General features: G+C 47.3%; 1 protein-coding gene across 1 annotated transcript; it reads right to left on the reverse strand.

Annotated features, from left to right (window-relative positions):
* Positions 1–9,564: 9,564 nt before the first annotated feature.
* Positions 9,565–23,681, reverse strand: LOC309552477 (activated CDC42 kinase 1-like; the record flags this gene model as incomplete). Its single annotated transcript, XM_082253446.1, has 11 exons — positions 9,565–9,675; positions 12,850–12,945; positions 15,182–15,585; positions 15,726–15,859; positions 15,935–16,099; positions 19,390–19,484; positions 21,395–21,541; positions 22,531–22,657; positions 22,802–23,079; positions 23,288–23,440; positions 23,532–23,681. Coding segments are annotated over 11 exons (1,860 nt in total), but the record flags the coding sequence as incomplete, so codon positions are not given.
* Between the last annotated feature and the right edge of the window lie 694 nt (positions 23,682–24,375).

Here is a 24,375-nt window from a genome sequence, read left to right on the forward strand (position 1 = left end):
CAATGCTGTCACGCTCTGCATTTATTGGGGGCATTGCTGTGGCACTCTGCATTTATTGGGGGCAATGCTGTGACACTGCATTTATTGGGGGCATTGCTGTGGCGCTCTGCATTTATTGGGGGCATTGCTGTGGCACTCTGCATTTATTGGGGGCAATGCTGTCACGCTCTGCATTTATTGGGAGCATTGCTGTGGCGTTCTGAATTTATTGGGGGCAATGCTGTCACGATCTGCATTTATTGGGGGCATTGCTGTGGCGTTCTGCATTTATTGGGGGCAATGCTGTGACACTGCATTTATTGGGGGCATTGCTGTGGCGCTCTGCATTTATTGGGAGCATTGCTGTGGCACTCTGCATTTATTGGGGGGCAATGCTGTCACGCTCTGCATTGATTGGGAGCATTGCTGTGGCGTTCTGAATTTATTGGGGGCAATGCTGTCACGATCTGCATTTATTGGGGGCATTGCTGTGGCGCTCTGCATTTATTGGGGGCATTGTTGTGGCACTCTGCATTTATTGGGGGCAATGCTGTGGCGCTCTGCATTTATTGGGGGCATTGCTGTGGCGCTCTGCATTTATTGAGGGCAATGCTGTCACACTCTGCATTTATTGGGGGCATTGCTGTGGCGCTCTGCATTTATTGGGGGCATTGCTGTGACACTGCATTTATAGGGGGCATTGCTGTGGCGCTCTGCATTTATTGGGGGCATTGTTGTGGCACTCTGCATTTATTGGGGGCAATGCTGTGGCGCTCTGCATTTATTGGGGGCATTGCTGTGGCGCTCTGCATTTATTGGGGGCATTGCTGTGGCACTCTGCATTTATTAGGGGCAATGCTGTGGCACTCTGCATTTATTGGGGGCAATGCTGTCACGCTCTGCATTTATTGGGGGCATTGCTGTGGCGCTCTGCATTTATTGGGGGCATTGCTGTGACACTGCATTTATAGGGGGCATTGCTGTGGCGCTCTGCATTTATTGGGGGCATTGCTGTGGTGCTCTGCATTTATTGGGGGCATTGCTGTGGCACTCTGCATTTATTAGGGGCAATGCTGTGGCACTCTGCATTTATTGAGGGCAATGCTGTCATGCTCTGCATTTATTGGGGGCATTGCTGTGGCGCTCTGCATTTATTGGGGGCATTGCTGTGACACTGCATTTATAGGGGGCATTGCTGTGGCGCTCTGCATTTATTGGGGGCATTGCTGTGGCGCTCTGCATTTATTGGGGGCATTGCTGTGGCGCTCTGCATTTATTGGGGGCATTGCTGTGGCACTCTGCATTTATTAGGGGCACTGCTGTGGCACTCTGCATTTATTGGGGGCAATGCTGTGGCGCTCTGCATTTATTGGGGGCATTGCTGTGGCGCTCTGCATTTATTGGGGGCATTGCTGTGGCGCTCTGCATTTATTGGGGGCATTGCTGTGGCGCTCTGCATTTATTGGGGGCATTGCTGTGGCATTCTGCATTTATTAGGGGCACTGCTGTGGCACTCTGCATTTATTGGGGGCAATGCTGTGGCACTCTGCATTTATTGGGGGCAATGCTGTGACACTGCATTTATTGGGGGCATTGCTGTGGCACTCTGCATTTATTGGGGGCAATGCTGTGGCGCTCTGCATTTATTGGGGGCAAAGCTGTGACACTGCATTTATTGGGGGCATTGCTGTGGCGCTCTGCATTTATTGGGAGCATTGCTGTGGCGCTCTGCATTTATTGGGGGCAATGCTGTCACGCTCTGCATTGATTGGGAGCATTGCTGTGGCGCTCTGCATTTATTGGGGGCAATGCTGTCACGCTCTGCATTTATTGGGGGCATTGCTGTGGCGCTCTGCATTTATTGGGGGCAATGCTGTGGCGTTCTGAATTTATTGGGGGCAATGCTGTCACGCTCTGCATTTATTGGGGGCATTGCTGTGGCGCTCTGCATTTATTGGGGGCAATGCTGTCACGCTCTGCATTTATTGGGGGCATTGCTGTGGCGCTCTGCATTTATTGGGGGCAATGCTGTCACGTTCTGCATTTATTGGGGGCATTGCTGTGACACTCTGCATTTATTGGGGGCATTGCTGTGGCACTCTGCATTTATTGGGGGCATTGCTGTGGCGCTCTGCATTTATTGGGGGCATTGCTGTGGCACTCTGCATTTATTAGGGGCACTGCTGTGGCACTTTGCATTTATTGGGGGCATTGCTGTGGCACTCTGCATTTATTGGGGGGAATGCTGTGGCGCTCTGCATTTATTGGGGGCAATGCTGTGACACTGCATTTATTGGGGGCAATGCTGTCACGCTCTGCATTTATTGGGGGCATTGCTGTGGCACTCTGCATTTATTGGGGGCAATGCTGTGGCGCTCTGCATTTATTGGGGGCAATGCTGTGACACTGCATTTATTGGGGGCATTGCTGTGGCGCTCTGCATTTATTGGGGGCATTGCTGTGGCACTCTGCATTTATTGGGGGCAATGCTGTCACGCTCTGCATTTATTGGGAGCATTGCTGTGGCGCTCTGCATTTATTGGGGGCAATGCTGTCACGCTCTGCATTTATTGGGGGCATTGCTGTGGCACTCTGCATTTATTGGGGGCAATGCTGTGGTGCTCTGCATTTATTGGGGGCAATGCTGTGACACTGCATTTATTGGGGGCATTGCTGTGGCGCTCTGCATTTATTGGGGGCATTGCTGTGGCACTCTGCATTTATTGGGGGCAATGCTGTCACGCTCTGCATTTATTGGGAGCATTGCTGTGGCGTTCTGAATTTATTGGGGGCAATGCTGTCACGATCTGCATTTATTGGGGGCATTGCTGTGGCGTTCTGCATTTATTGGGGGCAATGCTGTGACACTGCATTTATTGGGGGCATTGCTGTGGCGCTCTGCATTTATTGGGAGCATTGCTGTGGCACTCTGCATTTATTGGGGGGCAATGCTGTCACGCTCTGCATTGATTGGGAGCATTGCTGTGGCGTTCTGAATTTATTGGGGGCAATGCTGTCACGATCTGCATTTATTGAGGGAAATGCTGTGGCGCTCTGCATTTATTGGGGGCAATGCTGTCACGCTCTGCATTTATTGAGGGCAATGCTGTGACACTGCATTTATTGGGGGCATTGCTGTGGCGCTCTGCATTTATTGGGGGCAATGCTGTCACGCTCTGCATTTATTGAGGGCAATGCTGTGACACTGCATTTATTGGGGGCATTGCTGTGGCGCTCTGCATTTATTGGGGGCATTGCTGTGGGCACTCTGCATTGATTAGGGGCACGCTGGTCACTCTGCATTGACGTCCCCCCCCCCCCCCCAGCGGGCCACAGAAAAATGATCAAACGCTGACCGGTCTGCGGCGATAAAAAGGTTGGGGAGCACTGATATAGAGCATTATACAGGCGTTTTACAGGAGTTTTGTAGCTGCTGATCTGCTCAAACAGCATCTCCACCCCTTGCCACGCCTCTGCTTTAGCACATGTTCTGCAAAATGGAGGACAGCACTTTACTTGGAATCTGAAGGCTTCATTGCACTACTGAGGACATATCCATGAGTGTACAATGCAAGGAATGTGCATTACAAGAATGGTGTGTATTGGAAGAATTTGTCCTCATGCACACGAAGGTCATCATACATTGCCCAGAACTGGCCATGCTGTCGCCGATTAGCGATCACAGGACGGACCCAGTATTATCGATCCCTCACTTCCTCCTCTTCCTCCAGCATCAGAAGATGCACAAAATCCTGAGGAGGAGGTCCCCTTTTTATGCAAATCTTGTAAAAAAAAAAAAAAAAAAACACGCTGCTTTTCATTGGTCACCTAAACTCCTTTGACTACACAAAAACGCCTGTAAAAAACACCCATACAAAATGCCTATAGAATAGCAACGCCTGGATGTGAATTTAGCCTTAATGTTTGGGAGGAATTTGATTGTGGAGGTGGCCCAGTAACTGCCATGGGGCCCGGTCACTCATGTTTACTCAGGACTGCTGATGGGGCAGCTTGTTGGTTACCTCTCAATGGGGGAAAAACTGCAGGAAAGACTTTTAGATGAAAGTCAGGGGCAAGGAGAGAGGAGAGAGAAGAGTGGGGAGAAGAGAAGGGAGAGGAGAGGGACGAGGAGAGGGAAGAGGAGAGAGGAGAGGAACCTCATTACTGCATTCAACTCCTACTGTGCCATGAGTTGAATGTAGCACTGGGGTTCCAGTCACTATGGGAAAGCCTCCTCTGAATAGCTTCACTACAAGTTATACATCTGCACTGCATTTTCTCTAACTCCTCTTGTCCCTGGTTGTAAACCCTGGTCTGTGATACACCAAGCATACATACACCCAGGGGCAGACTGGTGACTTTCGGCCCAGGGGGCAAGTACAAACCAGAGGCCCATGGTGCAGCGACTCAGCCCCCCTTCCACTCTCCCTTTTCCCATCCTATTCCTGATCCCCATTCCAAGCTGAAGCCCTGCTCCAGATACTCTCTACCTACCAGGTGAATCCAGGTTCCTGACCTGGCCAGCAGGGGGCGGTTGGGGGGAGCTTGGACAGCTTGTTTGGGGCTGGCTGGGGGGAGGAGAGTCTCCAGTGGGGCGTGGAACGGGCCTCTGCTCAAACACAGTTTACACCATTCGTGCTGGAGGGAGGCCTGCGCTCTGTCCTTGTCTTCAATCCGCACTCAGTAGGGCAGTGGCAGGGACATTTTACTTCTCTTCACCAGAAATCCTTTAGACATGTCTGTGGCAGAAGTAGTGCAGCCATTTTACAGGGCACCAGAGTGGCCCAGGGGGCAATTGCCCCCCTGCCCCCTGGCCCAGTCCTCCCCTGCATACACCCCTGTACAGTTGTACTGAAGAGACTTCAGACCAGGCAAAGTTATGTAACATGATTACATGTAGAGCTGCGCTAAATACACATGTGAATAGTAATAAACAAATTCAATACTTATACACTATTGCTTAAATAAAATCCCAATAGTTGAATAGTCCCACAAAAGGACAATCCATCATAGATGATTATCATATCAGTTAAAATGATGTAACAACAAAGTTCTTTACTACAAAGTTGTTAAAATATAACAAAATACACAAAATATTCAGGCAATTGTTCATAAACCTCTTTCCTACTACAAAGGTTTTCTTTGTGCCACTTAGATGTTTTCTGGTGCCCCTGCCCCATGAGGTGGTCATACTTCAGATGGGTGAGAAAGCCATTTTGGAGTCCATTAGCCCATTTAGCAGTGGCACAAGTCCATATCCCTGGAACCCCGACTGGGTTCCCACAAGGGAGGGGGTTTTCAGAAGAAAAAGCCATTACATCCTGGAACAGCTCCTATTTCCCTCCAATCGTGGAGCAGAATTGAACTGAACCCCTGCCCTAAAGGCAGTTCTCCTTTTAACTGTTTTTCCCTTGCAGAGGGAGGTACATCCCAAAAAGCCCGGGAAAACCTTACCAGCAGTGTTAACCCTTGCTTCTACGAACTTACCGGCTCCGCAAGGCAACATAACTAAACAGTGCAATTACCTCACATTACACCGTGATAATATTATTTTATAATTACATACATTGCATTATAATATACAGTTTTACAAAGAAATGCAAACAAAACAGTTATAAACAATAATAGTCAAAAACATATTAAAAAAAACACACATAATACAGTATACTTCTTGGGAACACCCGCTTGCATGCCTTAGCTGAACTGCTGATTCACTGATGTAGACATTACAACTATTATTATGGCCAAGTACCTGAGCCCCCTATATCATTACCTATTAGAAATTTGTCAATTCCCCCAATTACTGTCTAAGGCTCCATGTACACGGGACGTTGAAAATGGCCGTTTAGGAGCAGTTGGGCGTTTTTTTCAGAAGCCCCTGAACCAGAGGCGTAACTAGAACCTTCAGGGCCCCGATGCAAGAAACCATGAAGGACCCCCCAGACCCCTGGCCGGGGCCCTTCCCTTCAAGCCCAGGGCTCTTCCCACTAATCCTGGGGCTCTTTAATCTCATTGCATGGCCTTTTATTATGGTCCCGCATCAGGATCCTTTCACAAGTTCTGCAGTGGGCCCCCTTCCTGCAATCTTGGGACCTTCCCACAGTGGTGAAATGCCAGGGCCCGGTCGCAAGTGTGACCTTTGAGATCCTAGAAGTTCACCCACTGGTTTGCTACCGGGCCCCCTGGAGCATGGGGCCCGGTAGCGATTGCAACCCCTGCAACCCCTGTAGTTACGCCCCTGCACTGAACCCACCTACATGTTATCTTATCTGTCCATGTTCACAGGATCGTTTACAGTCATTTGCAGGCAGTTGAGTTCAGGGACATTTTTTGGAACGCAATTATTTGCGTTCGAACGTGTGTTTCCCGGGGTTTCAAACGCAAAAACGCGACCGAACGCGTCCGAACACAATGACCCGCGTTTAACGTTCAAGTCTTTCCATTTTAAAGGGGAATCATTTTTTTGACCTCTAGGAACGGTTCTAAACGCAAACGCCCGCAAACGCCCACTAAACGCGGGTGCAAACGCGACCTAACGGACGTTTCAAACGTCCTAAAAATTCCAGCATTCAAAGGGACTTTTAACAACGTCCCGTGTACATGGAGCCTTTAGCCGGATGTCATCTGTTGCATTCATGCCTTGGACACTAATCGCTTTCTTATTCCACAGTTTCCTAAGTCTTGATCCTTTGTAGATTACAATTGGTCAAGGTTGATGAAACTTTGTAAAAAAACAAAAAGTCCAAAGAATTTCCAGGATTTTTACAAAGTAAAACATTGCACAGGACCGCTGTATACACCTTGACTTAGGAGAGGAGGATTGCGTCCCAAAATGCCGGCCATCATGAGTCCCAATCACTGATGGCAAAGTCTACGGGGTTTGTTGGGTTCTGACTTTTCTCGATTACTGAGTTGGATATCATTATTGGCATTGCCATCTCACTGGGGATAAGATGGCGCAGTGCTGCACCAACCACAAGATGGTGCATGGTGTTACACCAACCACCCGATGGGACACAGTGTAACATCAACCCATACCTCCCAACTTTTTCAGATGGGAACAAGGGACACGTAATAACAAAAGTATGTAGGCATAGGACACACCCCCTTATGTGACGCCCCTTTAAAGGAGAATTATACAAAAAAACTATTAGTTAAACCTACTATTCGTTTTTTTGCCACTAATATTCCATCCTGATCCACCAGGTAAGCCAGAAAACCCCCGGAAACAACCCCTCCCCCGCTTCTAAAAGTGACCCAGCGGCCAATCCGCTCCTCGGAGCACTTTTATGTGAAAGAGCAGCGCCTGAGGGAAAAATAATACCGGGGTTCTGGCATCTAGCTGCAGCCATAACCCCGGTATTTCCCGTCAAAGCCATGACATATTTTCCAGTTCGGCGCCCCCAAATGGCGGTAGGCGGATTTTTTTTTTTTAAATAAAAAATCTCCTCCACCGGCAGTTTGAAAGAAATATTGGGGGACCTGAAATCCTTCTCTTCATTCCCCTTCTACCATCCCCCACACACCAGCTGAAAATCCAAATCATCCTGACAGTGGGAGAGAGGGGGAGGGACACAGAACACTGCCCCAGGGGAGGGGACTCATCACTAGGAGGAGGAGTCTTATCTCTGCCCACTTCATGAAAAGTTTAGCACCTGGAAACACTATTTGAAAGATAAAAAATGCATTGTATATACAACAACTGTATATAGATCAGACCAAAGTGAGGGACAAATGAGGAGGAAAGAGGGACAGAGGAACTTTATTCCAAATCAGGGACAGTCGCTCAAAATAAGGGACAGTCCCTCAAAATCAGACAGTTGGGAGCTATGCCAACCACAAAATGGTACACGGTGTTACACCAACCACAAGATGGGGCACAGTGTCACACCAGCTCTAATATGGTGCACAGTGTCACACCAGCTCCAATATGGTGCACATTGTCAAAGTAACCACAAGATGGGGCTTAGTGTCACACCAAGCCCAACATGGCAGTGGCAGTGGATCTTTGAGCAGTAAAGCATTCTATGACTGGAAAACCCTCTGTGGTAGCTGACCATCGATGATCCATCAGTGATGTCCTAATGCAATCAGGGCCAGTGCTTCCACTAGGCAAACTAGGCAGCACTGTGCACTGAGCACTGTGGTCCAGGAGAGGAGCGTCCTGGGAGAAGGAATCAGCAGGATCACTGTGAAGGAGGGCAGAGTGGGGGCCACTCTCTTCATACCGCCCAGTTAGTGTCCGCAGAACAGGGGATCGGGTCCCTGGGTGTTACATGGAGCATCACTGGTATGAAATGGAGTCGGGGTCACCAGGTGTGCCATGGGGAATCAGAGTCACAAGGTGTGACATGGAGGATAGGGGTCACCGGGTGTAACAGGAGTTTGGGGTCACCAGGTGTGCCATGAGGAATTGGGGTACCTGGGTGTGCCATGGGGGATTGGGGTCCCCAAGTGTGACACGGAGGAACATCAGGGTTCCCAGGTGTGACACAGAGGAACATCAGGGTCCCCAACTGTGACATGGAAAAACATCAGGGTGTGACATAGAGGAACATTGGGGTCACTGAGTATGACAGCATGACATGGAGGAACACGGGGGTCCCTGGGTGTGACATGGAGGAACATCAGGGTCAGTGGGTATGACAGCATGACATGGAGGAATATTGGGGTCCAAGGGTGTGACATGGAAAAACATCAAAGTCCCTGGGTGTGACACGGAGGGACATTAGGGTCCCGGAGTGTGACATGGAGGAATATGGGGGGTCATTGGGTATGAAAGCATAACATGGAGGAACCATCGGATCAGGGTCACTGGGTATGACATAGAGGAGTTTTTAACCCCTTCCCCTTTTTTTTTTTGGGGGGGGGGCCAAGTAGCTGGTCTTGCCTAGGGCGTAAAATAGTCTAGCACCGGCCCTGAATGCAAGAGCACCACTGATAAATGCAAAGCCATTCTGTACACTAGCACAGTGGTCCTCAACTCCGGTCCTCGGGGCCCACTAACAGGCCAGATTTTAAGTATTACCTTGGGGAGATGCAGACTAGAATACTGCAATCACTGAGCAGCAAATGAGATCACCTGTGATGTCATTTAGTTATCTTGCAAACCTGGCCTGTTAGTGGGCCCCGAGGACCGGAGTTGAGGACCACTGCACTAGCACATGGCAGTTCTAAGTCAGACGCCAGAAAACACAGTCTGGTCCTTCTCGTTTTGGACACGTTCTTCAGAGGCAATACATATAGCATGGCGCTGCCCTATTTTACTAAATTTTTTAGCCATAGCAATTCCTCCAGTGAAATTGCTCCATTACCAGGACTCGGTTCTGTTGGGATCTCAGGAGTGAAAATAATGGCAGATGGGATGCTGAGAACATGCCAGGCTCAGAATTCAGAAGTCAACCAGTGCAACCAGAAGCTTCTACCATCTTTACATGGCCACCAGTTTAAGAAGTCCTTTGTGTGTAGAGTCAGGGTTGTGTTAATAAATCTCAGTACGTAGTGTCATGCCCCCTGGCACCTTTCTAGGCAATCAGTAATTCTGAATAGCTCTGCATGAAGGGAAGAATCTTCAGTCAGTCCCCATTAGTGTCGCAGGATATAGCGTGAAGCCGCTTCCAGGTTCCAGTTTTGGTTCTCCAGGATTCGGCGGCACTCCTCCTTATTGTATTGGCTCATGTTGTACAGATGGACCACCTGAAGAGAGAGAAGGAATTCCATGACACAAGACCCTCACATAGGGAAATGTCTGTCAATTCTACTGATGTATTCTAAAGAACTTTATTTTTCAAAAACATGATTACGATGCTGCATAAATCCTAAATCCATGAAATAGGCATAATAAGCCAGCTAATCAAAGTGCAATGGGTGTCTCCTGTGAGATGTATTCTGAAAAAGGAACCTGGGCTTTAAATAAAGTTTACATCTCTTTTCCACATGACTGGGAGTTGACAATTACCTCCAAATTGATCCATCAGTCCCATTGGGTTCGTAGTTCAAGATAACTCCAAATTGATCCATTAGTCCAATTGGGTTCGTAGTTCAAGATTACTCCAAATTGAGTTCTAATGACATCCCTACTTTTAACATCCCTACCTCCTGACCATCCCGCCTTCTGACCATCCCACCTTCTGACAACCCCACCTATAGACAACCCAACCTTCTGACAAACCTACCTTATGACCACCCTAACTGCTGAAACTCCTACCTTATGATCCTCCCAATTTCTGACCACCCTACCTTCTGATAACCCCACCTTCTGACTCCCCCACTTTCTGACAATTCCCACCTTCTAAAAACCCCACCTTCTGACCCCCTCAACTTCTGACCACCCCCCCCTCCTTATGGTAATTCCTACCTTCTGCCCCCCCCACCTTCTGACACCCCCAATCTTTTGATGACCCTACCTCCTGATAAACCCCACCTTCTGATTATCCTACCTTCTTACCACTCAACCTTCTTACAATCCCCACCTTCTGATAACTGCACCTTCTGACCACCCCACCCTCTGGCAATCCCCATCTTCTGACCACCCTACTTTCTGACACTCCCCACCTTCTGATGACCCTACATCTTGACCACTCCACCTTCTGACAACTCTACCTCCTGATAACCCTACCTTTTGACCCCCACACCTTCTGATAAACTCACTTTCTGACAACCCACCTTCTGATCACCTCTCCCTCTGACAATCCCTATCTTCTGACCACCCCACCTTCTGATGACCCTACCTCCTGACAACCCCACCTTCTGACCACCCCACCCTCTGACCAGAACACCTTCCGATAACCTTCTAAAGACTTTCTGAGGACTCTATCTCATGACCACCCTACCTCCTGACCACCCTACCTCCTGACAACTCGACCTTCTGACAACAACACCTTCTGACAACTCCCACCCTCTGAGCACAACACCTTCTAATAACCTTCTAAAGACTTTCTGAGGACTCTACCTCATGACCATTCTACCTCCTGACGACCCTACCTCCTGACAACTCGACCTTCTGACAACAACACCTTCTGACAACTCCCACCCTCTGATGACCCCCATCTTCTGACCACCCCCTTTTGACAATTCCCAGCTACTGACTACCCCACCTTCTGACCACCCCCACCTTCTGACTACCCAACCTCCTGACCACCCCACCTTTTGACCACAACAACTTCTGGCAACTGTACCTCCTGACTCCTCCACCTTCTGATCAACCTACCTTTAGTGGAAATTTTCTCTTCCACCCCTAAATGTGTATTGATTCCCCCCTCTAGAAGCTCTTGTTGCTTAAGTTACAGTGTGATGGGAGTCACTTTGGTTGGGGGGCCTGTGGAAACCAGCTTACCTTACAAAGGTTGTGAAATCAATTTCTCAGCTCCCCAGATCCCTCTTATGAGTAAGTCACCCTGAGAAACTACTTAATGAACACTGAAAATATGGTTTGGATTACTTCAAATGGGATAGTAATAGTTATCAACAATATCTCTCAAGAAATATATGAAGACTATTCCTGGTTTGTTTGATTCTGAACTATACTGTACATGTCCATTGAAAGAGCAGGTCACATTGGCCTCTGTTCCATATTCTTCAATGTAGGAGATGGACAGTCTGTTACTGGTGGTCCTCTGCTATTGTCTGTTTTAATAAGGGGTTTTGTGTTTATACTTAGGATCATGTGTAATGTACTTTGTTTTAGCCTTTTTGCCGGCCATTCTGGTCACCCAGGCTGGTTTAAGTGCTGAGTTAATTAGCATGTTACTTAAATCATTGTCAGCTATTAGTTGCTAGTGGGGAAGTAGAATACTGTTTGTGTTGGCTGTTCCTTAGTTATGGTAATTCTATTTCTGTATACAATTTAATCTGCATACGATAATGTAATCAGTCTCACGGAACCTGGTGGGGTATAAATTCTGTGTGAGTTTGTTCAATAAATGGTTCCAGTTCTCATACAAGCTATTTGTTTGCTAGTCCTATATGTAGGGCGGCTATAATATCTGATATCTATGTTCAAGACTGGAGGAAGCGGTATACTGACAGAAGTCCACAAGCACACTGTGGGTCGATTCCGTCACATACAATATAGTTGCCTATCTATATAATAACTTCAAAGCATGGAATTTGATTTTGCTCTGGAATGTCATGATATGAATTACATATTTATTTGAAAATATCACTTGGAAGTTCACTGTGGTGATGCTGAGGGCTCATGACATTTTGTCTCCAAGCCACACAATATGGTAAAAGGTTGTAGCAGCCAGCAAGCCATCTTTTTAATCGTCAACACCCAACCCAAATTATCTTTCATGGATCTTCTACTCCCTTTTGGTATATTTCGAATAGCTTCAATTGCTAACCTCATAGTTTGAAAATGCTACCTTCTGAGCTGTTATGCAGTATACAGATAAGGAATAAAGACTTTCCTGATCTTAAGGCTTGTTTTAGGTCAGTAATGCAGAGAGTATAGCCAGCCAGAAAACTAGCATTCTCAGAAGGTCCTCCATGGCCACCAGGGGATAATCTCTCAAGATTGTACTCAAACCTCCAAACTATTCTGACCATGGATGTTCCAACCTTTGAAAATGAAGCTCTTTTAAATAGCAGGTGTGATATTGTATAGACATTTTCGGGCTTCTTGTAGCGTGTGGATCACCCTCATGTCTCAGATGTTATGGTGCCGGCATCCTGGCTACAATTGACCTCAGTAATTAATACAATGGTTTTATGCCCCATGAAGATCCTATGAAGATCCCATGAAGATCCTATCACATAGCTACAGTATGTGCCGAGGACCAAAGATAAAGATGAGACCTTTGTTAACGACTCCCAATTTATTTTCACCTCTGATATGAGCAGTTTGTTTGTTTATTTGGAAACTGTCACCTTTAAGTGCTGGACGGCCCGCTTCACGTCTCCTCCAAAGAAACGCAGGGCTTCATGGCACTTTTCTGGCGTCACGCCATGGACCTGCTCCTCCACCTGCAGCAAAGTAGATCATAGACATTAGATATCCACATCTGCCAAGATTTTAGTGGTTCCAGTAAGATGCATTGTTTATATTAAAGCGTACCTCTCACGAAAGAAACGTAGAGGCTGATGTTTTGAGTCAGTGGCTGAGAAGCAGCTGTAAATAAATTCACTTTACTGTTGATCGGATGACTCCGCATTGTATTGGACGTATTTTATTTATGGATCTGTCAGCAAGTAAACTAGTATAGAGGCCATGTATGGGACCCTACAAAGGAATCTACATTCTGATGACGCATTGCCTGACTGTGGATGAGAAAACGTCATCATCAAAAGGGACTATTCCTCCCATTGATATAAAATGTTGGAACACTATTCCTCCCACTGATACCAATGATGGGGCACTATTCCTCCCACTGACACCAATGATGGGGTACTATTCCTCCCACTGATACCAATGATGGGGCACTATTCCTCCCACTGATACCAATGATGGGGCACTATTCCTCCCACTGATACCAATGATGGGGCACTATTCCTGCCACTGTCACCAATGATGAGGCACTATTCCTCCCACTAACACCAATGATGGGGCACTATTCCTCCCACTGATAACAATGATGGGGTACTATTCCTCCCACTGACACCAATGATGGGGTACTATTCCTCCCACTGACACCAATGATAGGGTACTATTCCTCCCACTAACACCAATGATAGGGTACTATTCCTCCCACTAACACCAATGATGGGGCACTATTCCTCCCACTTTTACCAATGATGAGCCACTATTCCTCCCACTAACACCAATGATAGGGTACTATTCCTCCCACTAACACCAATGATGGGGTACTGTTCCTCCCATTGACACCAATGATGGGGCAAAATTCCTCCCACTGATACCAACAATGGGGCATTATTCCTGCCACTGACACCAATGTTGGGTTATTATTTCTCCCATATCCCAATGATACCAGTGATGGGGCAGTATTCCTCCCACTGACACCAATGGTGAGATACTATTCCTCCCACTGATACCAATGATGGGGCACTATTCATGCCACTGACACCAATGATGGGACACTATTCCTGCCACTAACACCAATGTTGGGACACTATTCCTGCCACTGATACCAATGATAGGGCACTATTCTTCCCACTGACACCAATGATAGGGCACTATTCCTCCCACTAACACCAATGACGGGGTACTATTCCTCCCACTAACACCAATGATAGGGCACTATTCCTCCCACTAACACCAATGATAGGGTACTATTCCTCCCACTAACACCAATGATGGGGTACTGTTCCTCCCATTGACACCAATGATGGGGCACACTTCCTCCCACTGATACCAACAATGGGGCATTATTCCTGCCACTGACACCAATGTTGGGGTATTATTTCTCCCATATCCCATTGATACCAATGATGGGGCAGTATTCCTCTCACTGACACCAATGGTGGGATACTATTCCTCCCACTGATACCAATGATGGGGCATTATTCATGCCACTGACACCAATGATTGGGCATTATTCCTGCTACTAACACCAATGTTGGGGCACTATTCCTGCCACTGATATCAATGATGGGGCACTATTCCTTCCACTGATACCGATGATGGGGCATTATTCCTCCCACTGACATCCGTGATAGGGCACTACTCTTCCCACTGATACCAATGATGAGGCATTATTCCTGGCACTGACACCAAAGTTGGGACAATATTCCTCCTACATACTACAGGCATAGTTTACTCTTGTTGACCACAGTTTGGCCCTCCTAAAAATCTGAAGAACAGTAAACTGGCTCTTTGTTCTGAAAGTTTGGAGACTACTGATCTAGATGAAGAAGATCAAAGATGGTGTTGCATCTAAAAAGGAAGCCGCAGTCCCCGAAGGCCTACTCCATGTAGACCGGCTGAGGAGAGTAAGGGGTGCTCCTCTGCTCCATCTGGCTGTCCTTCTTTATGCAATGTTACACTTTTAAGGTCCCAGAAATGGAATGTTCTGGTTTTGATCTCTTCCTGTCACTCTTTGTTCCAGACTGTAGACTATGGGGAATCACTGGAGCTAGAGATTGGCAAAGGGGCATCAGGAGAGATGGAGTAGTGATTGCCATCAAAACTCCAGGACTTCTAACTAATTACATTTCGTTCCCCTCAACCAACACCCTTCTTACTCTCCACCCAAAATGTTTGCAAAGGTGTTTTATTAACGTGTAGACCACTTAGTGTCCTCACCTCTTTGATCTTTCTCAGCAGTTCGCTGTGTGTCATCCTCTTGCTGCATCTTATAGATTGACATTCTCGTGTCAGTTGAGGGACAATCAAAGTTTCTCTGGCACCCAAGTTTGGGTTAGATGGAAATTTATCTTTCTTTTTGAGGCTCATGGACTGACCGTGGCAATTCATGGCGGGCACAGCCAGAAACCCATCCTTGGAGCATGTTGATTTGGGAAGAGTTAGGTACCGGGGATTGTCCACCAAATGCCGTGAGGGCTGTTCACTCATTGTTCTTTTACACAGTTCACGGGGTGAAGCTGCTGTGCAAATAATTTCCCGTCTGCAGGGCTTAGGTGAACGCTGGCTTTGAGGCTTGTCCTTTACCTCTAAGTAATTGATGTTCTCCAGACTTTTAGACATAACTGAGGAGGCAATTCAGATGAATGTGAGAGAGAAGACATGAGAAGAATGGAATAAACTGACTAAAATAAACAGAATTAATGATGAAGGTTGGAAGATGAAAAAGTATTAGAAGTGAGGAAGATGAGGCAAAGAGAAAGACAAGCGATGAAAGAAAGAAAGAGGTGGAGTGGGTTAATGCTCAAAACATTGAGACACTTACGTCGATGCCGCGATCTATCTCTAACATGACCATGTTCACATCTTCTTTGATCCTCCGTTGCTCTGGATTTCATGCTGAAAGAAACAAGAACTCATGAGTATGTGAGAAGCACTGTTACTTCATTAACTCAGAGATGGCAAGAGACTTACTCTTTATGAGAGTCATCATTCCTAAGTGAAAGCTTTTCCAGACTCGTAGACAAGTGCAAAGAGTTACAGGCATTGCCAAAGTCCTCTGAATAGATGACGGCAGCAGGAAAAGTTCCAATCATAAGTGTCCGCTGATTCTGTCCTCTCCAGAGCTTAGAGTCTAACCTGTGGGAAGGAATTTACAAAGGTCTTATCTAGTAATACAGGGAAAATGTAAGTACTATTACACATTAAAAATTCATTTTCTTAGAAAGTAACATCTGCCTGGGTTGGTTTTTTTTATATACAGTAGTTGCCACCAGGGCCGGTGCTGGACAATTTTGCGCCCTAGGCAAGACCAGCCAATTGCACCCCCCCCAAAAAAAAAAAAACTGTACACGTTGCCCCCCTTCCTGCACATTATGCCCCCACGACCCTATACCCCTTTAATGCTACACCCCCGTCCTGCACACACTGCCCTCCTTTAATGCTACACTCCCCTTCCTGCACACACTGCTCCCCTTCTTTAATGCTACACCCCCTTCCTGCATACACTGCCCCCCTTTAACCCTACACTCCTTTCCTGTGCACACTGGCCCCCTTTAATGCTACACCCCCATCCTGCACACACTGCTCCCCTTTAACCAGGGGCGTAACTACAGGGGTTGCAGGGGTTGCAATCGCTACCGGGCCCCATGCTCCAGGGGGCCCGGTAGCAAACCAGTGGGTGAACTTTCAGGATCGCAAAGGTCACACTTGCGACCGGACCCTGGCATTGCACCACTGTGGGGAGGCCCCAAGATTGTAGGAAGGGGGCCCACTGCAGAACTTGTGAAAGAATCCTGCTGCGGGACTGAAATAAAAGGCCATGCAACAAGTGTAAAGAGCCCCAGGATTAGTGGGAAGAGCCCTGGGCTTGAAGGTAAGGGCCCCGGCCAGGGGTCTGGGGGGCCCTTCATGGTTTCTTGCATCAGGGCCCTGAAGGTTCTAGTTACGCCTCTGCCTTTAACCCTACACCCCCTTTACCTCTACACCCCCCTTCCTTTACACATTGCTCCCATTTAACCCTACACCCCCTTTCTATACATACTGCCCCCCTTTAATGCTACACCCCCCTTCCTGCACACACTGCTCCCCTTTAATGCTATACTCCCCTTCCTGCACACACTAGCCCCCTTTAACCCTACACCCCCTTTAACTCTACACCCTCCTTCCTATACACACTGCTCCCATTTTACCCTACACCCTCCTTCCTATACACACTGCCCCCCTTTAACCCTACACCCCCCCCTTCCTGTATACACCCCCTCTCTAGTGGTGACATCCACTGGGGATGAGGAGGTGACAGGAGAGGAATGTGGCACTGGCCATGGCTGCACGCTAGATGGCAGTGCGCCCTAGGCGGCTGCCTAGTTTGCCTAGTGGTAGCACCGGCCCTGGTTGCCACATGTCTTGGGCATATTAAACATGGAGAAGTCCAGTTGTTATAGAATGCTTACCAGATGTTTGATTCTCAGAAATGTGCATGCATGTGGAATTATTAGCAGAATAGTGACCAGGCACACGCAAGCAGGCAGGATTTTTAAGGATGCTTCTGCTCATGTTAAAGTGCTGATCAGTCTTTCAGCTGTTCCCTGCATGCTGCATTCTTCCTGTGTGTTTCCCTTGTTGCTGACACAGCTTTCCCCTGACCTGATCTTGGATCCTGATTCTGATTTGTCACTTAATTCCTGGCCCCTATTCTGTTCCTGACTTAGGCTCTGCTTACGATTCGGTACCTCGCTGCCCGCCTGTTGATAACCCTGGCTTTTCCTGTGACCACACTTCTACATCCAATCCTGGCTGTCCTTCCTGCTCGAGCGCTTGCCTGGCTGTCCACTGCACCTGCTCTGCACTTTTCTGAGAGTTCTGACAAGCCACGCGTCTTGAACCTACAACACAAGTGGAGTGCCCCTTTAACCACTTAACCCCCGGAAGATTTTACCCCCTTCCTGACCAGGGCCTATTTTGCGATTCGGCACTGCATGATTTTAACGGACAATTGCGCGGTCGTGCTACGCTGTACCTAAACGAATTTGACGTCCTTTTTTTCCCACAAACAGAGCTTTCTTTTGGTGGTATTTGATCACCTGTGCGATTTTTTGATCATGCGCTATAAACAAAAAAATAGCGTCAATTTTGCAAAAATAATATTTTTCACATTTTTTTATATGAAATTCCCCCCAAAAAAAATGTAAAAATCAAAATTTTTTAACATTTTCGGACAATTTGTTTTATGCTACCTTTGTTTGGTAAAAAAAAATTGCAAAAAGCGTATTTTGATTGGTTTGCGCAAAAGTTATTGTGTTTACTAACAAAGGGAAAGACATCTGTAATTTTTGTTGTTTTTTTTTTTTTTAACGAGTAATGACGGCGATCTGCGATAATTTTTGCGGGACTGCGACATTGCGGCGGACAGTTTGGACCCTTGACTGACATTTTTGACACTTTTGGGGTTACCAGTGACATTACTGCAGTAATCAGTGCTATACAAATGCACTGTTACTGCAAAAATAACACTGGCAGTGAAGGAGTTAACTGTATTGGAGAGGGAGGGGTTAAGTGTGTCCTAGGGGCGTGTTTCTAACTATGATTGGCTGTGGCTACTAGTGTAAGAACAGAGATCAACGGTCCTACATAGCAGAACCGTGTGATCACCATTCTTACATAGGGGAGACTGACAGGCGGCTTTGTTTACATCACCCGCCTGCCTTTCTTCCGGTGTAACGGACGATCACGAGTGCCCAGCGCACATCGGGTCTGCCAGGCACACGCGCGGGGGGGTCCGTGACCACGCGGGAGCGCACCTCCAGTAGCGTGCGCTTGCCCCCTAGAGCCTCACAGGCTAGCGACGTAGTACTACGTCGCTTTGCCTGTGAGGGGCTGACCGCCGCAGTAAATAGTCGTGCGGTGGTCGGCAAGCGGTTAATCTTGGATGCTTTCATGAGCGCAGCTTCTTTTCCTGTTCTGATAGTCCACCTGCTTCCCAGGATCTCCTACTCCAGCTGCAAGTTCTCCTATTAACAACTGCTGGCACTTGTGTTCATCCTGTGCCTTGGTACCCTGTGCTCCACTCTCAGTGGGGTAGGACAGGAGATATAGGAGAGGCCAACCTCTTCATATCAGTCTTCTATCAGGTGGAAGAAACACCACAGGGAAAGGTTGCGTCTACGGCAACATAAATGAAAGCCTAATGCCAATTGGCCTGCTGCCACCATGACCTTCTCCAGATCCTGCAGACAGATCATGGATAGTGGACAATAAATGGAAGATAATGAACGATGTATGGACAAAGAATGATCAACAAGGAAATATTAATACATTGTAGAACGTGAATGATGACTGGTTATGAACTGTGTATGATGGGAGATGAATGGGGGATGAAGGATGAATGGGGGATGAAGGTAAGTGGACACAGGGAACAAATGTTTCCTTACCCAGCATTAATGACAGTGACAACATCCCCAACATCTAGGGGTAGACAGGAGGAATTGTCAACTTCCTGATGAAGCCGTACCTCTAGTGGTTTCAACTGGAAAAGGAAAAAGATTTCTATTAAATAAAGAATAATCAAGAGAGGTCATATAATGAGTAAGAAGTAGTATCGAAGCGCAGCACCAAGGAAATGACAGTAACTGAGACTTTATAGTAGGAAACATCTCACAGTATCGTGTTTAGTAGAAAGTCTCTTCCCAAAAATCTGAATATGGGTAAAAACTGGTGAAAGACTTTCTAAAATGATTATAGTATAAAGGGTTGTATTGGAGATATACAGTATGTACCTTCAAAATTAGAACAGAGAAAGATTAGAAATATCCCAGACTCATTTCACAAAAACATCAATAATGGATCTCCTGGATGTATTTTAAAGAAGAAAGACCACTATGAAAGGTACAGGTAAATCACTTTCTAGATCCATTACTGACTAAATTAGATGGCGATATAGGAGAGAGATGCCCCACTTTCATTCATATCAAAGTAGAGGTCAAATCGCTTTCCCTACTCCTCTGGAACCTCTCCCTACACTAACCACTATCAGTTTGTGCACCAAGTCAGTGGTTTATTTTGGTTTTGTGCTGCCCTAGGCAAGACTAAAATTGGGCGTCCCCTCACCCCCCACCTATGTAAATTTTCCCCACTCCTTTTTTAACGGATGTGACTCCCTCCAAAATTGAAGGACTACAAGTCCCAGCATGAGATCTCACGAGAGGGGATGGGAGAGACAGATGGGGGCGGGTGAGGGAGGAAGAGAGAGAGGGGGTGGGTGAGGGAGGAAGGGAGAGAGAGAGGGGGGATGAAAGAGAGAGGGGGTGAGAGAGAGAGAGGGGGGTGTGAGAGAGGATAAGGGGGGGTGAGAGAGAGAGGGGGGATGAGAGAGAGAGAGATGGGAGGAGAGTGGGGGGGTGAGAGATAGGGAGGTTGAGAGAGGGGGATGATAGAGAGAGGGAGGATGAGAGAGGGGGATGAGAGAGAGGGAGGGTGAGAGAGTGGGATGAGAGAGAGAGGGAGGATGAGAGAGGGGGATTAGAGAGAGAGACAGAGAGAGAGGGAGGAGGGAGGATGAGAGAGAGAGAACGAGAGAGGGGGGATGAGAGAGAGAGGGGGGACGAGAGAGAGAGAGATAGGAGGAGAGTGGGGAGGGGGTGAGAGAGAGGGAGGTTGAGAGAGGGAGGTTGAGAGAGGGGGATGAGAGAGAGGGAGGGTGAGAGAGAGGGAGGGTGAGAGAGTGGGATGAGAGAGAGAGAGAGGGGATGAGAGAGGGGGATTAGAGAGAGAGACAGAGAGAGAGGGGGGAGGGAGGATGAGAGAGAGCGAGCGAGAGAGGGGGGTGAGAGAGAGAGGGGGATGAGAGAGAAAGAGGGAGAGAGAGAGAGGGGGTGAGTGAGAGAGAGGTGGGGTGAGAGAGAGGGGGGGTGAATGGCGGCTCTAACAACCAGTGGCCAAAGGAGTCTCAGGTGGAGGGGGGGTGACTTTTTTGCTGCCCCCCTGCAAAGTGCCGCCCTAGGCCTTGGCCTTGTTGGCCTAGGCCAAAATACAGCACTGCACCAAGTCAGGGGGCCAGGGGCTAAAATAGGCTCTTCTCCCACCCAAGATGGCTGCGGATTTCGTGAGGAGCAACAGCATCCAATCAATCACCTGGTGACTGCAGGAAATCATAGAGGAACCAAGTTCCTCACAACTTCCTTCTTCTTCTGCATTACCTCTTCAGTCGAGTGCCGCCGACAGTGGGGAGCATAGATTACACTTGCCCACACTCTTCTTAGTCCTTTAAACTTTAGGGTAGAGGGCAATATCAGAGATGGATGTTGTGAATCCAAAAAGAGGCTCCTCCTGGATCCATTACAGGGCACTCAAGAGGACAATATTGGGGACAGTCTTATCATAATTAGAAGACAATATGTGTGGGATAGATCTCTTTGATACAGTTGTCAGGTCACTCACCTCTTGAAGAAGGCTGATGAGAGTGGTAAAATTTGGTCTCTCTTTCGGTATGTACGCCCAACATTTCATCATCACATTGTACAAAGCAGGAGGACAGTCACCTGGGCACTCCAGCCGCTCATGACCTCTTTCAATTGCATCTAAAATCTGGGGAAATTAAGACAGTTACAAATCTCAGGACTGGGAAAGTAATTGGTCTCCAAACTTTCAAAAAAAAAAAGTTCAGTTTACTGTCTGTGACGAGACCAATCTCGCCACTGGGCATTGGAGAAGCCTGGTTGCTCGCCTCCTGCAAGGTGACTATGGACCCTCTCATCAGCCCATGCTAAACGTAAACCTCATGGCGATTTGACTGTGTTTGTGGCATCTGAGCGCTGTTTGGATATGTTGAGCGCTCAGATCCAGGCTATCTGGGGAATGTGGGGGTTCTGTTCAGTAGACTGGGAGTTATGCATTTTTGTGTCTTTTTGTGTTTCTTTAACCATGTGGCTAATGGAGTCTTGCCTCTATCCTGGAAGCTAAACCTAATTATATTTTCCATTGTCTCCATGATAGAGGTCTCTGTGAAAACTAGTTTTAGGCAGAGGAGACGGACTGTCTGAGGTGGCTCTCCATTCACCTATTGTCGGGTGTGCTAATGAACTTGCCTGCTGTCTGCTAAGAGATGTATTGACACTCAGAGTAATGTGTATTGAGGGCTCGTTAGGGAATCATTGTTCTGTGTCTGACTATTGTGTACATTGATTGCCCCCTGGGGCTTCTGTCTCCTTGCACATGGCAGTCCTTCTGGTCAAGCTATCTGACCAATCACTGCTGACTCATTTTCAAGCCCTCATTTGCATGGCTGGAGAGGACCTTATGGGGAACTGCAGGTACTGTGCAATTGACCAATGGGAAAGCGGTTGTTGGGGGAAGGATGTTCCAAATTCTGTATAAAAGTGTGCTGTGTTCTTCCAATAAATGTTGTTCCTGTTTTAACCTCAACGCGGAGCATAAATGCCCCATTGTTGGTGTTAGTGGGAGGAATTATGCCCCACTGTTAGTGTCAGTAGCAGGAATAACGTCCCAAGGGCCAGGTGAAGGCAAGTAAATGGCCACAATATGAAGACCACTGCTCCACAGGATCTATACATTACCTGTTTCCCATTCAGGCCAAGCCACGGGTCCTGTCCATAAGTAAACATCTCCCACATGGTGACCCCAAACATCCAGACATCACTTGAGTGGGAAAAGTTGCCAAACTTTAAGCTCTCTGGAGCACACCTACCAAACAGAGGGGAAAATAATAGACTCATTAATAGTTAGGACTTTCCAAACATACCCCGACCTTAGATTTGGTTAGCATCTTTCTTCTTGCAATACAGGACAGATCCTTCATTCTGCTACCCAACTGAATTCCATACTCACCATGCAAAGGGTATCTTTCGGTGAGGAGACATGGTGTAATGATCGTCATTTCCTGCCAGTATCCTTGTCAATCCAAAATCTCCAATCTTTACCACCTCTTCACTGACCACCAATACATTGCGAGTTGCCAGGTCCCTGTGGATGAACTTGTGGGTCTCAAGGTAGCTCATCCCAGAAGCAATCTGGATGGAATATGACCACAAGAGCTGCAGAGAAAACACGCCATTATAGGAATGCAGATGACTGAGTAAGGATCCGAGCGGTGCCAACTCTGTAACCTGAGACACAAGAAAGAAAGACAAATGGTCCTTATTATAATGTTATACATATCATACCTCTGTAACCAATCCAAAAGAGAGACAGACATAGCCTTCTTCTGTGTCACCCTGCAGAAGGAGGTGCTCCCTTCTGCCACTTTGCCCCTCTTGTGTAGATGACATTTAGTCTTTCCTAGTTACCCCAGTGAGGCAAGTGCCAGTCACTCACCATTTTCATTGGCTGTGTAAGAACAACACCATAGAGTCGGATTAGATGTGGGTGATCCAGGGCATACATGGCATTCACTTCCTGCAGAAAATCCTGAAGGACTGCAGGGTTACAGTTGGCGTCCGCATGGAGGGTTTTCACCGCAACGTTCACCTATAAAGATGCAGTAGATGATTGAGAAGGAACATGACAGGAGGGCAAAGAACTCAGAGAACCAAAAATGATAAAGGAAGAGAATACTTACTGTCCTTCCATTGGGAATCTTCCAATCTGCTCTCCTCACCACACCAAAGCAACCGCCCCCCAGACGCTCCGATAGGTTCAGGTCGTGGTCATTTATCAGACACTTCAGGGAGCAGTCACTGTCTCCCTGAGGGAAAGGCGATGAAACGGAGATTGAGGGTGGTATGGAAGCAGGAGATAGGGCAGAGGGCAATGGGGAAATAGGTGACATAGTAGAGGGGGATCTGGAAAAAGGCGATGAAGTAGAAGGTGATAGGAAAGTGGGAGTCAGGGAAGAGGGTGAGGAATTCATTGAGTCTTGATGAAATGGTGTATAGAGGTCTTGTCTTCTTACTGCAAACATCTAAAAAAAAAAAAACAGAAAAGCAAAAAATATGGCAATGTTTAGTCTCTTCTGAGTTGCTTTTATCTATGACTCTCATCAATTTCATGGTTTGGGTGGAGATGATGCGTGGTGGGGATTATGGTGATCTTCTCCTAAAACGCTCTTTTTACGAAGTGCTATTCTGCTTCATGTACTGCATATGTTTACTCATCTGATGGTAATTGTTCTGTGTATTATTTTGTTTTTTAATGATAACTTTGGTGGCTCTGTGAATGGTTGGAATTGACCACTGGACTGGTAGTGAAGAGCAGAGACATTAGTGAAAGATGTGAGTGAGGATGGCCAACAAACATCAACAAGTGTGGTGTAGGTAATGATATGGGTCTTTCTGGTGCAGGCCATGTAGTGGGATCAATATAGGTGACACCTGTCATATGGGGGTGTGAAGGAGTAGATTTAGAGGCGGCAAGTGTTTTTAAGTAAGTCCACATCAGACAAGAACTATACAGCCCACTTTTAT

The sequence above is a fragment of the Pelophylax lessonae genome (genome assembly GCF_965119305.1).
Source record: "Pelophylax lessonae genome assembly, chromosome: 4".
Classification (NCBI taxonomy): Eukaryota; Metazoa; Chordata; class Amphibia; order Anura; family Ranidae; genus Pelophylax; species Pelophylax lessonae.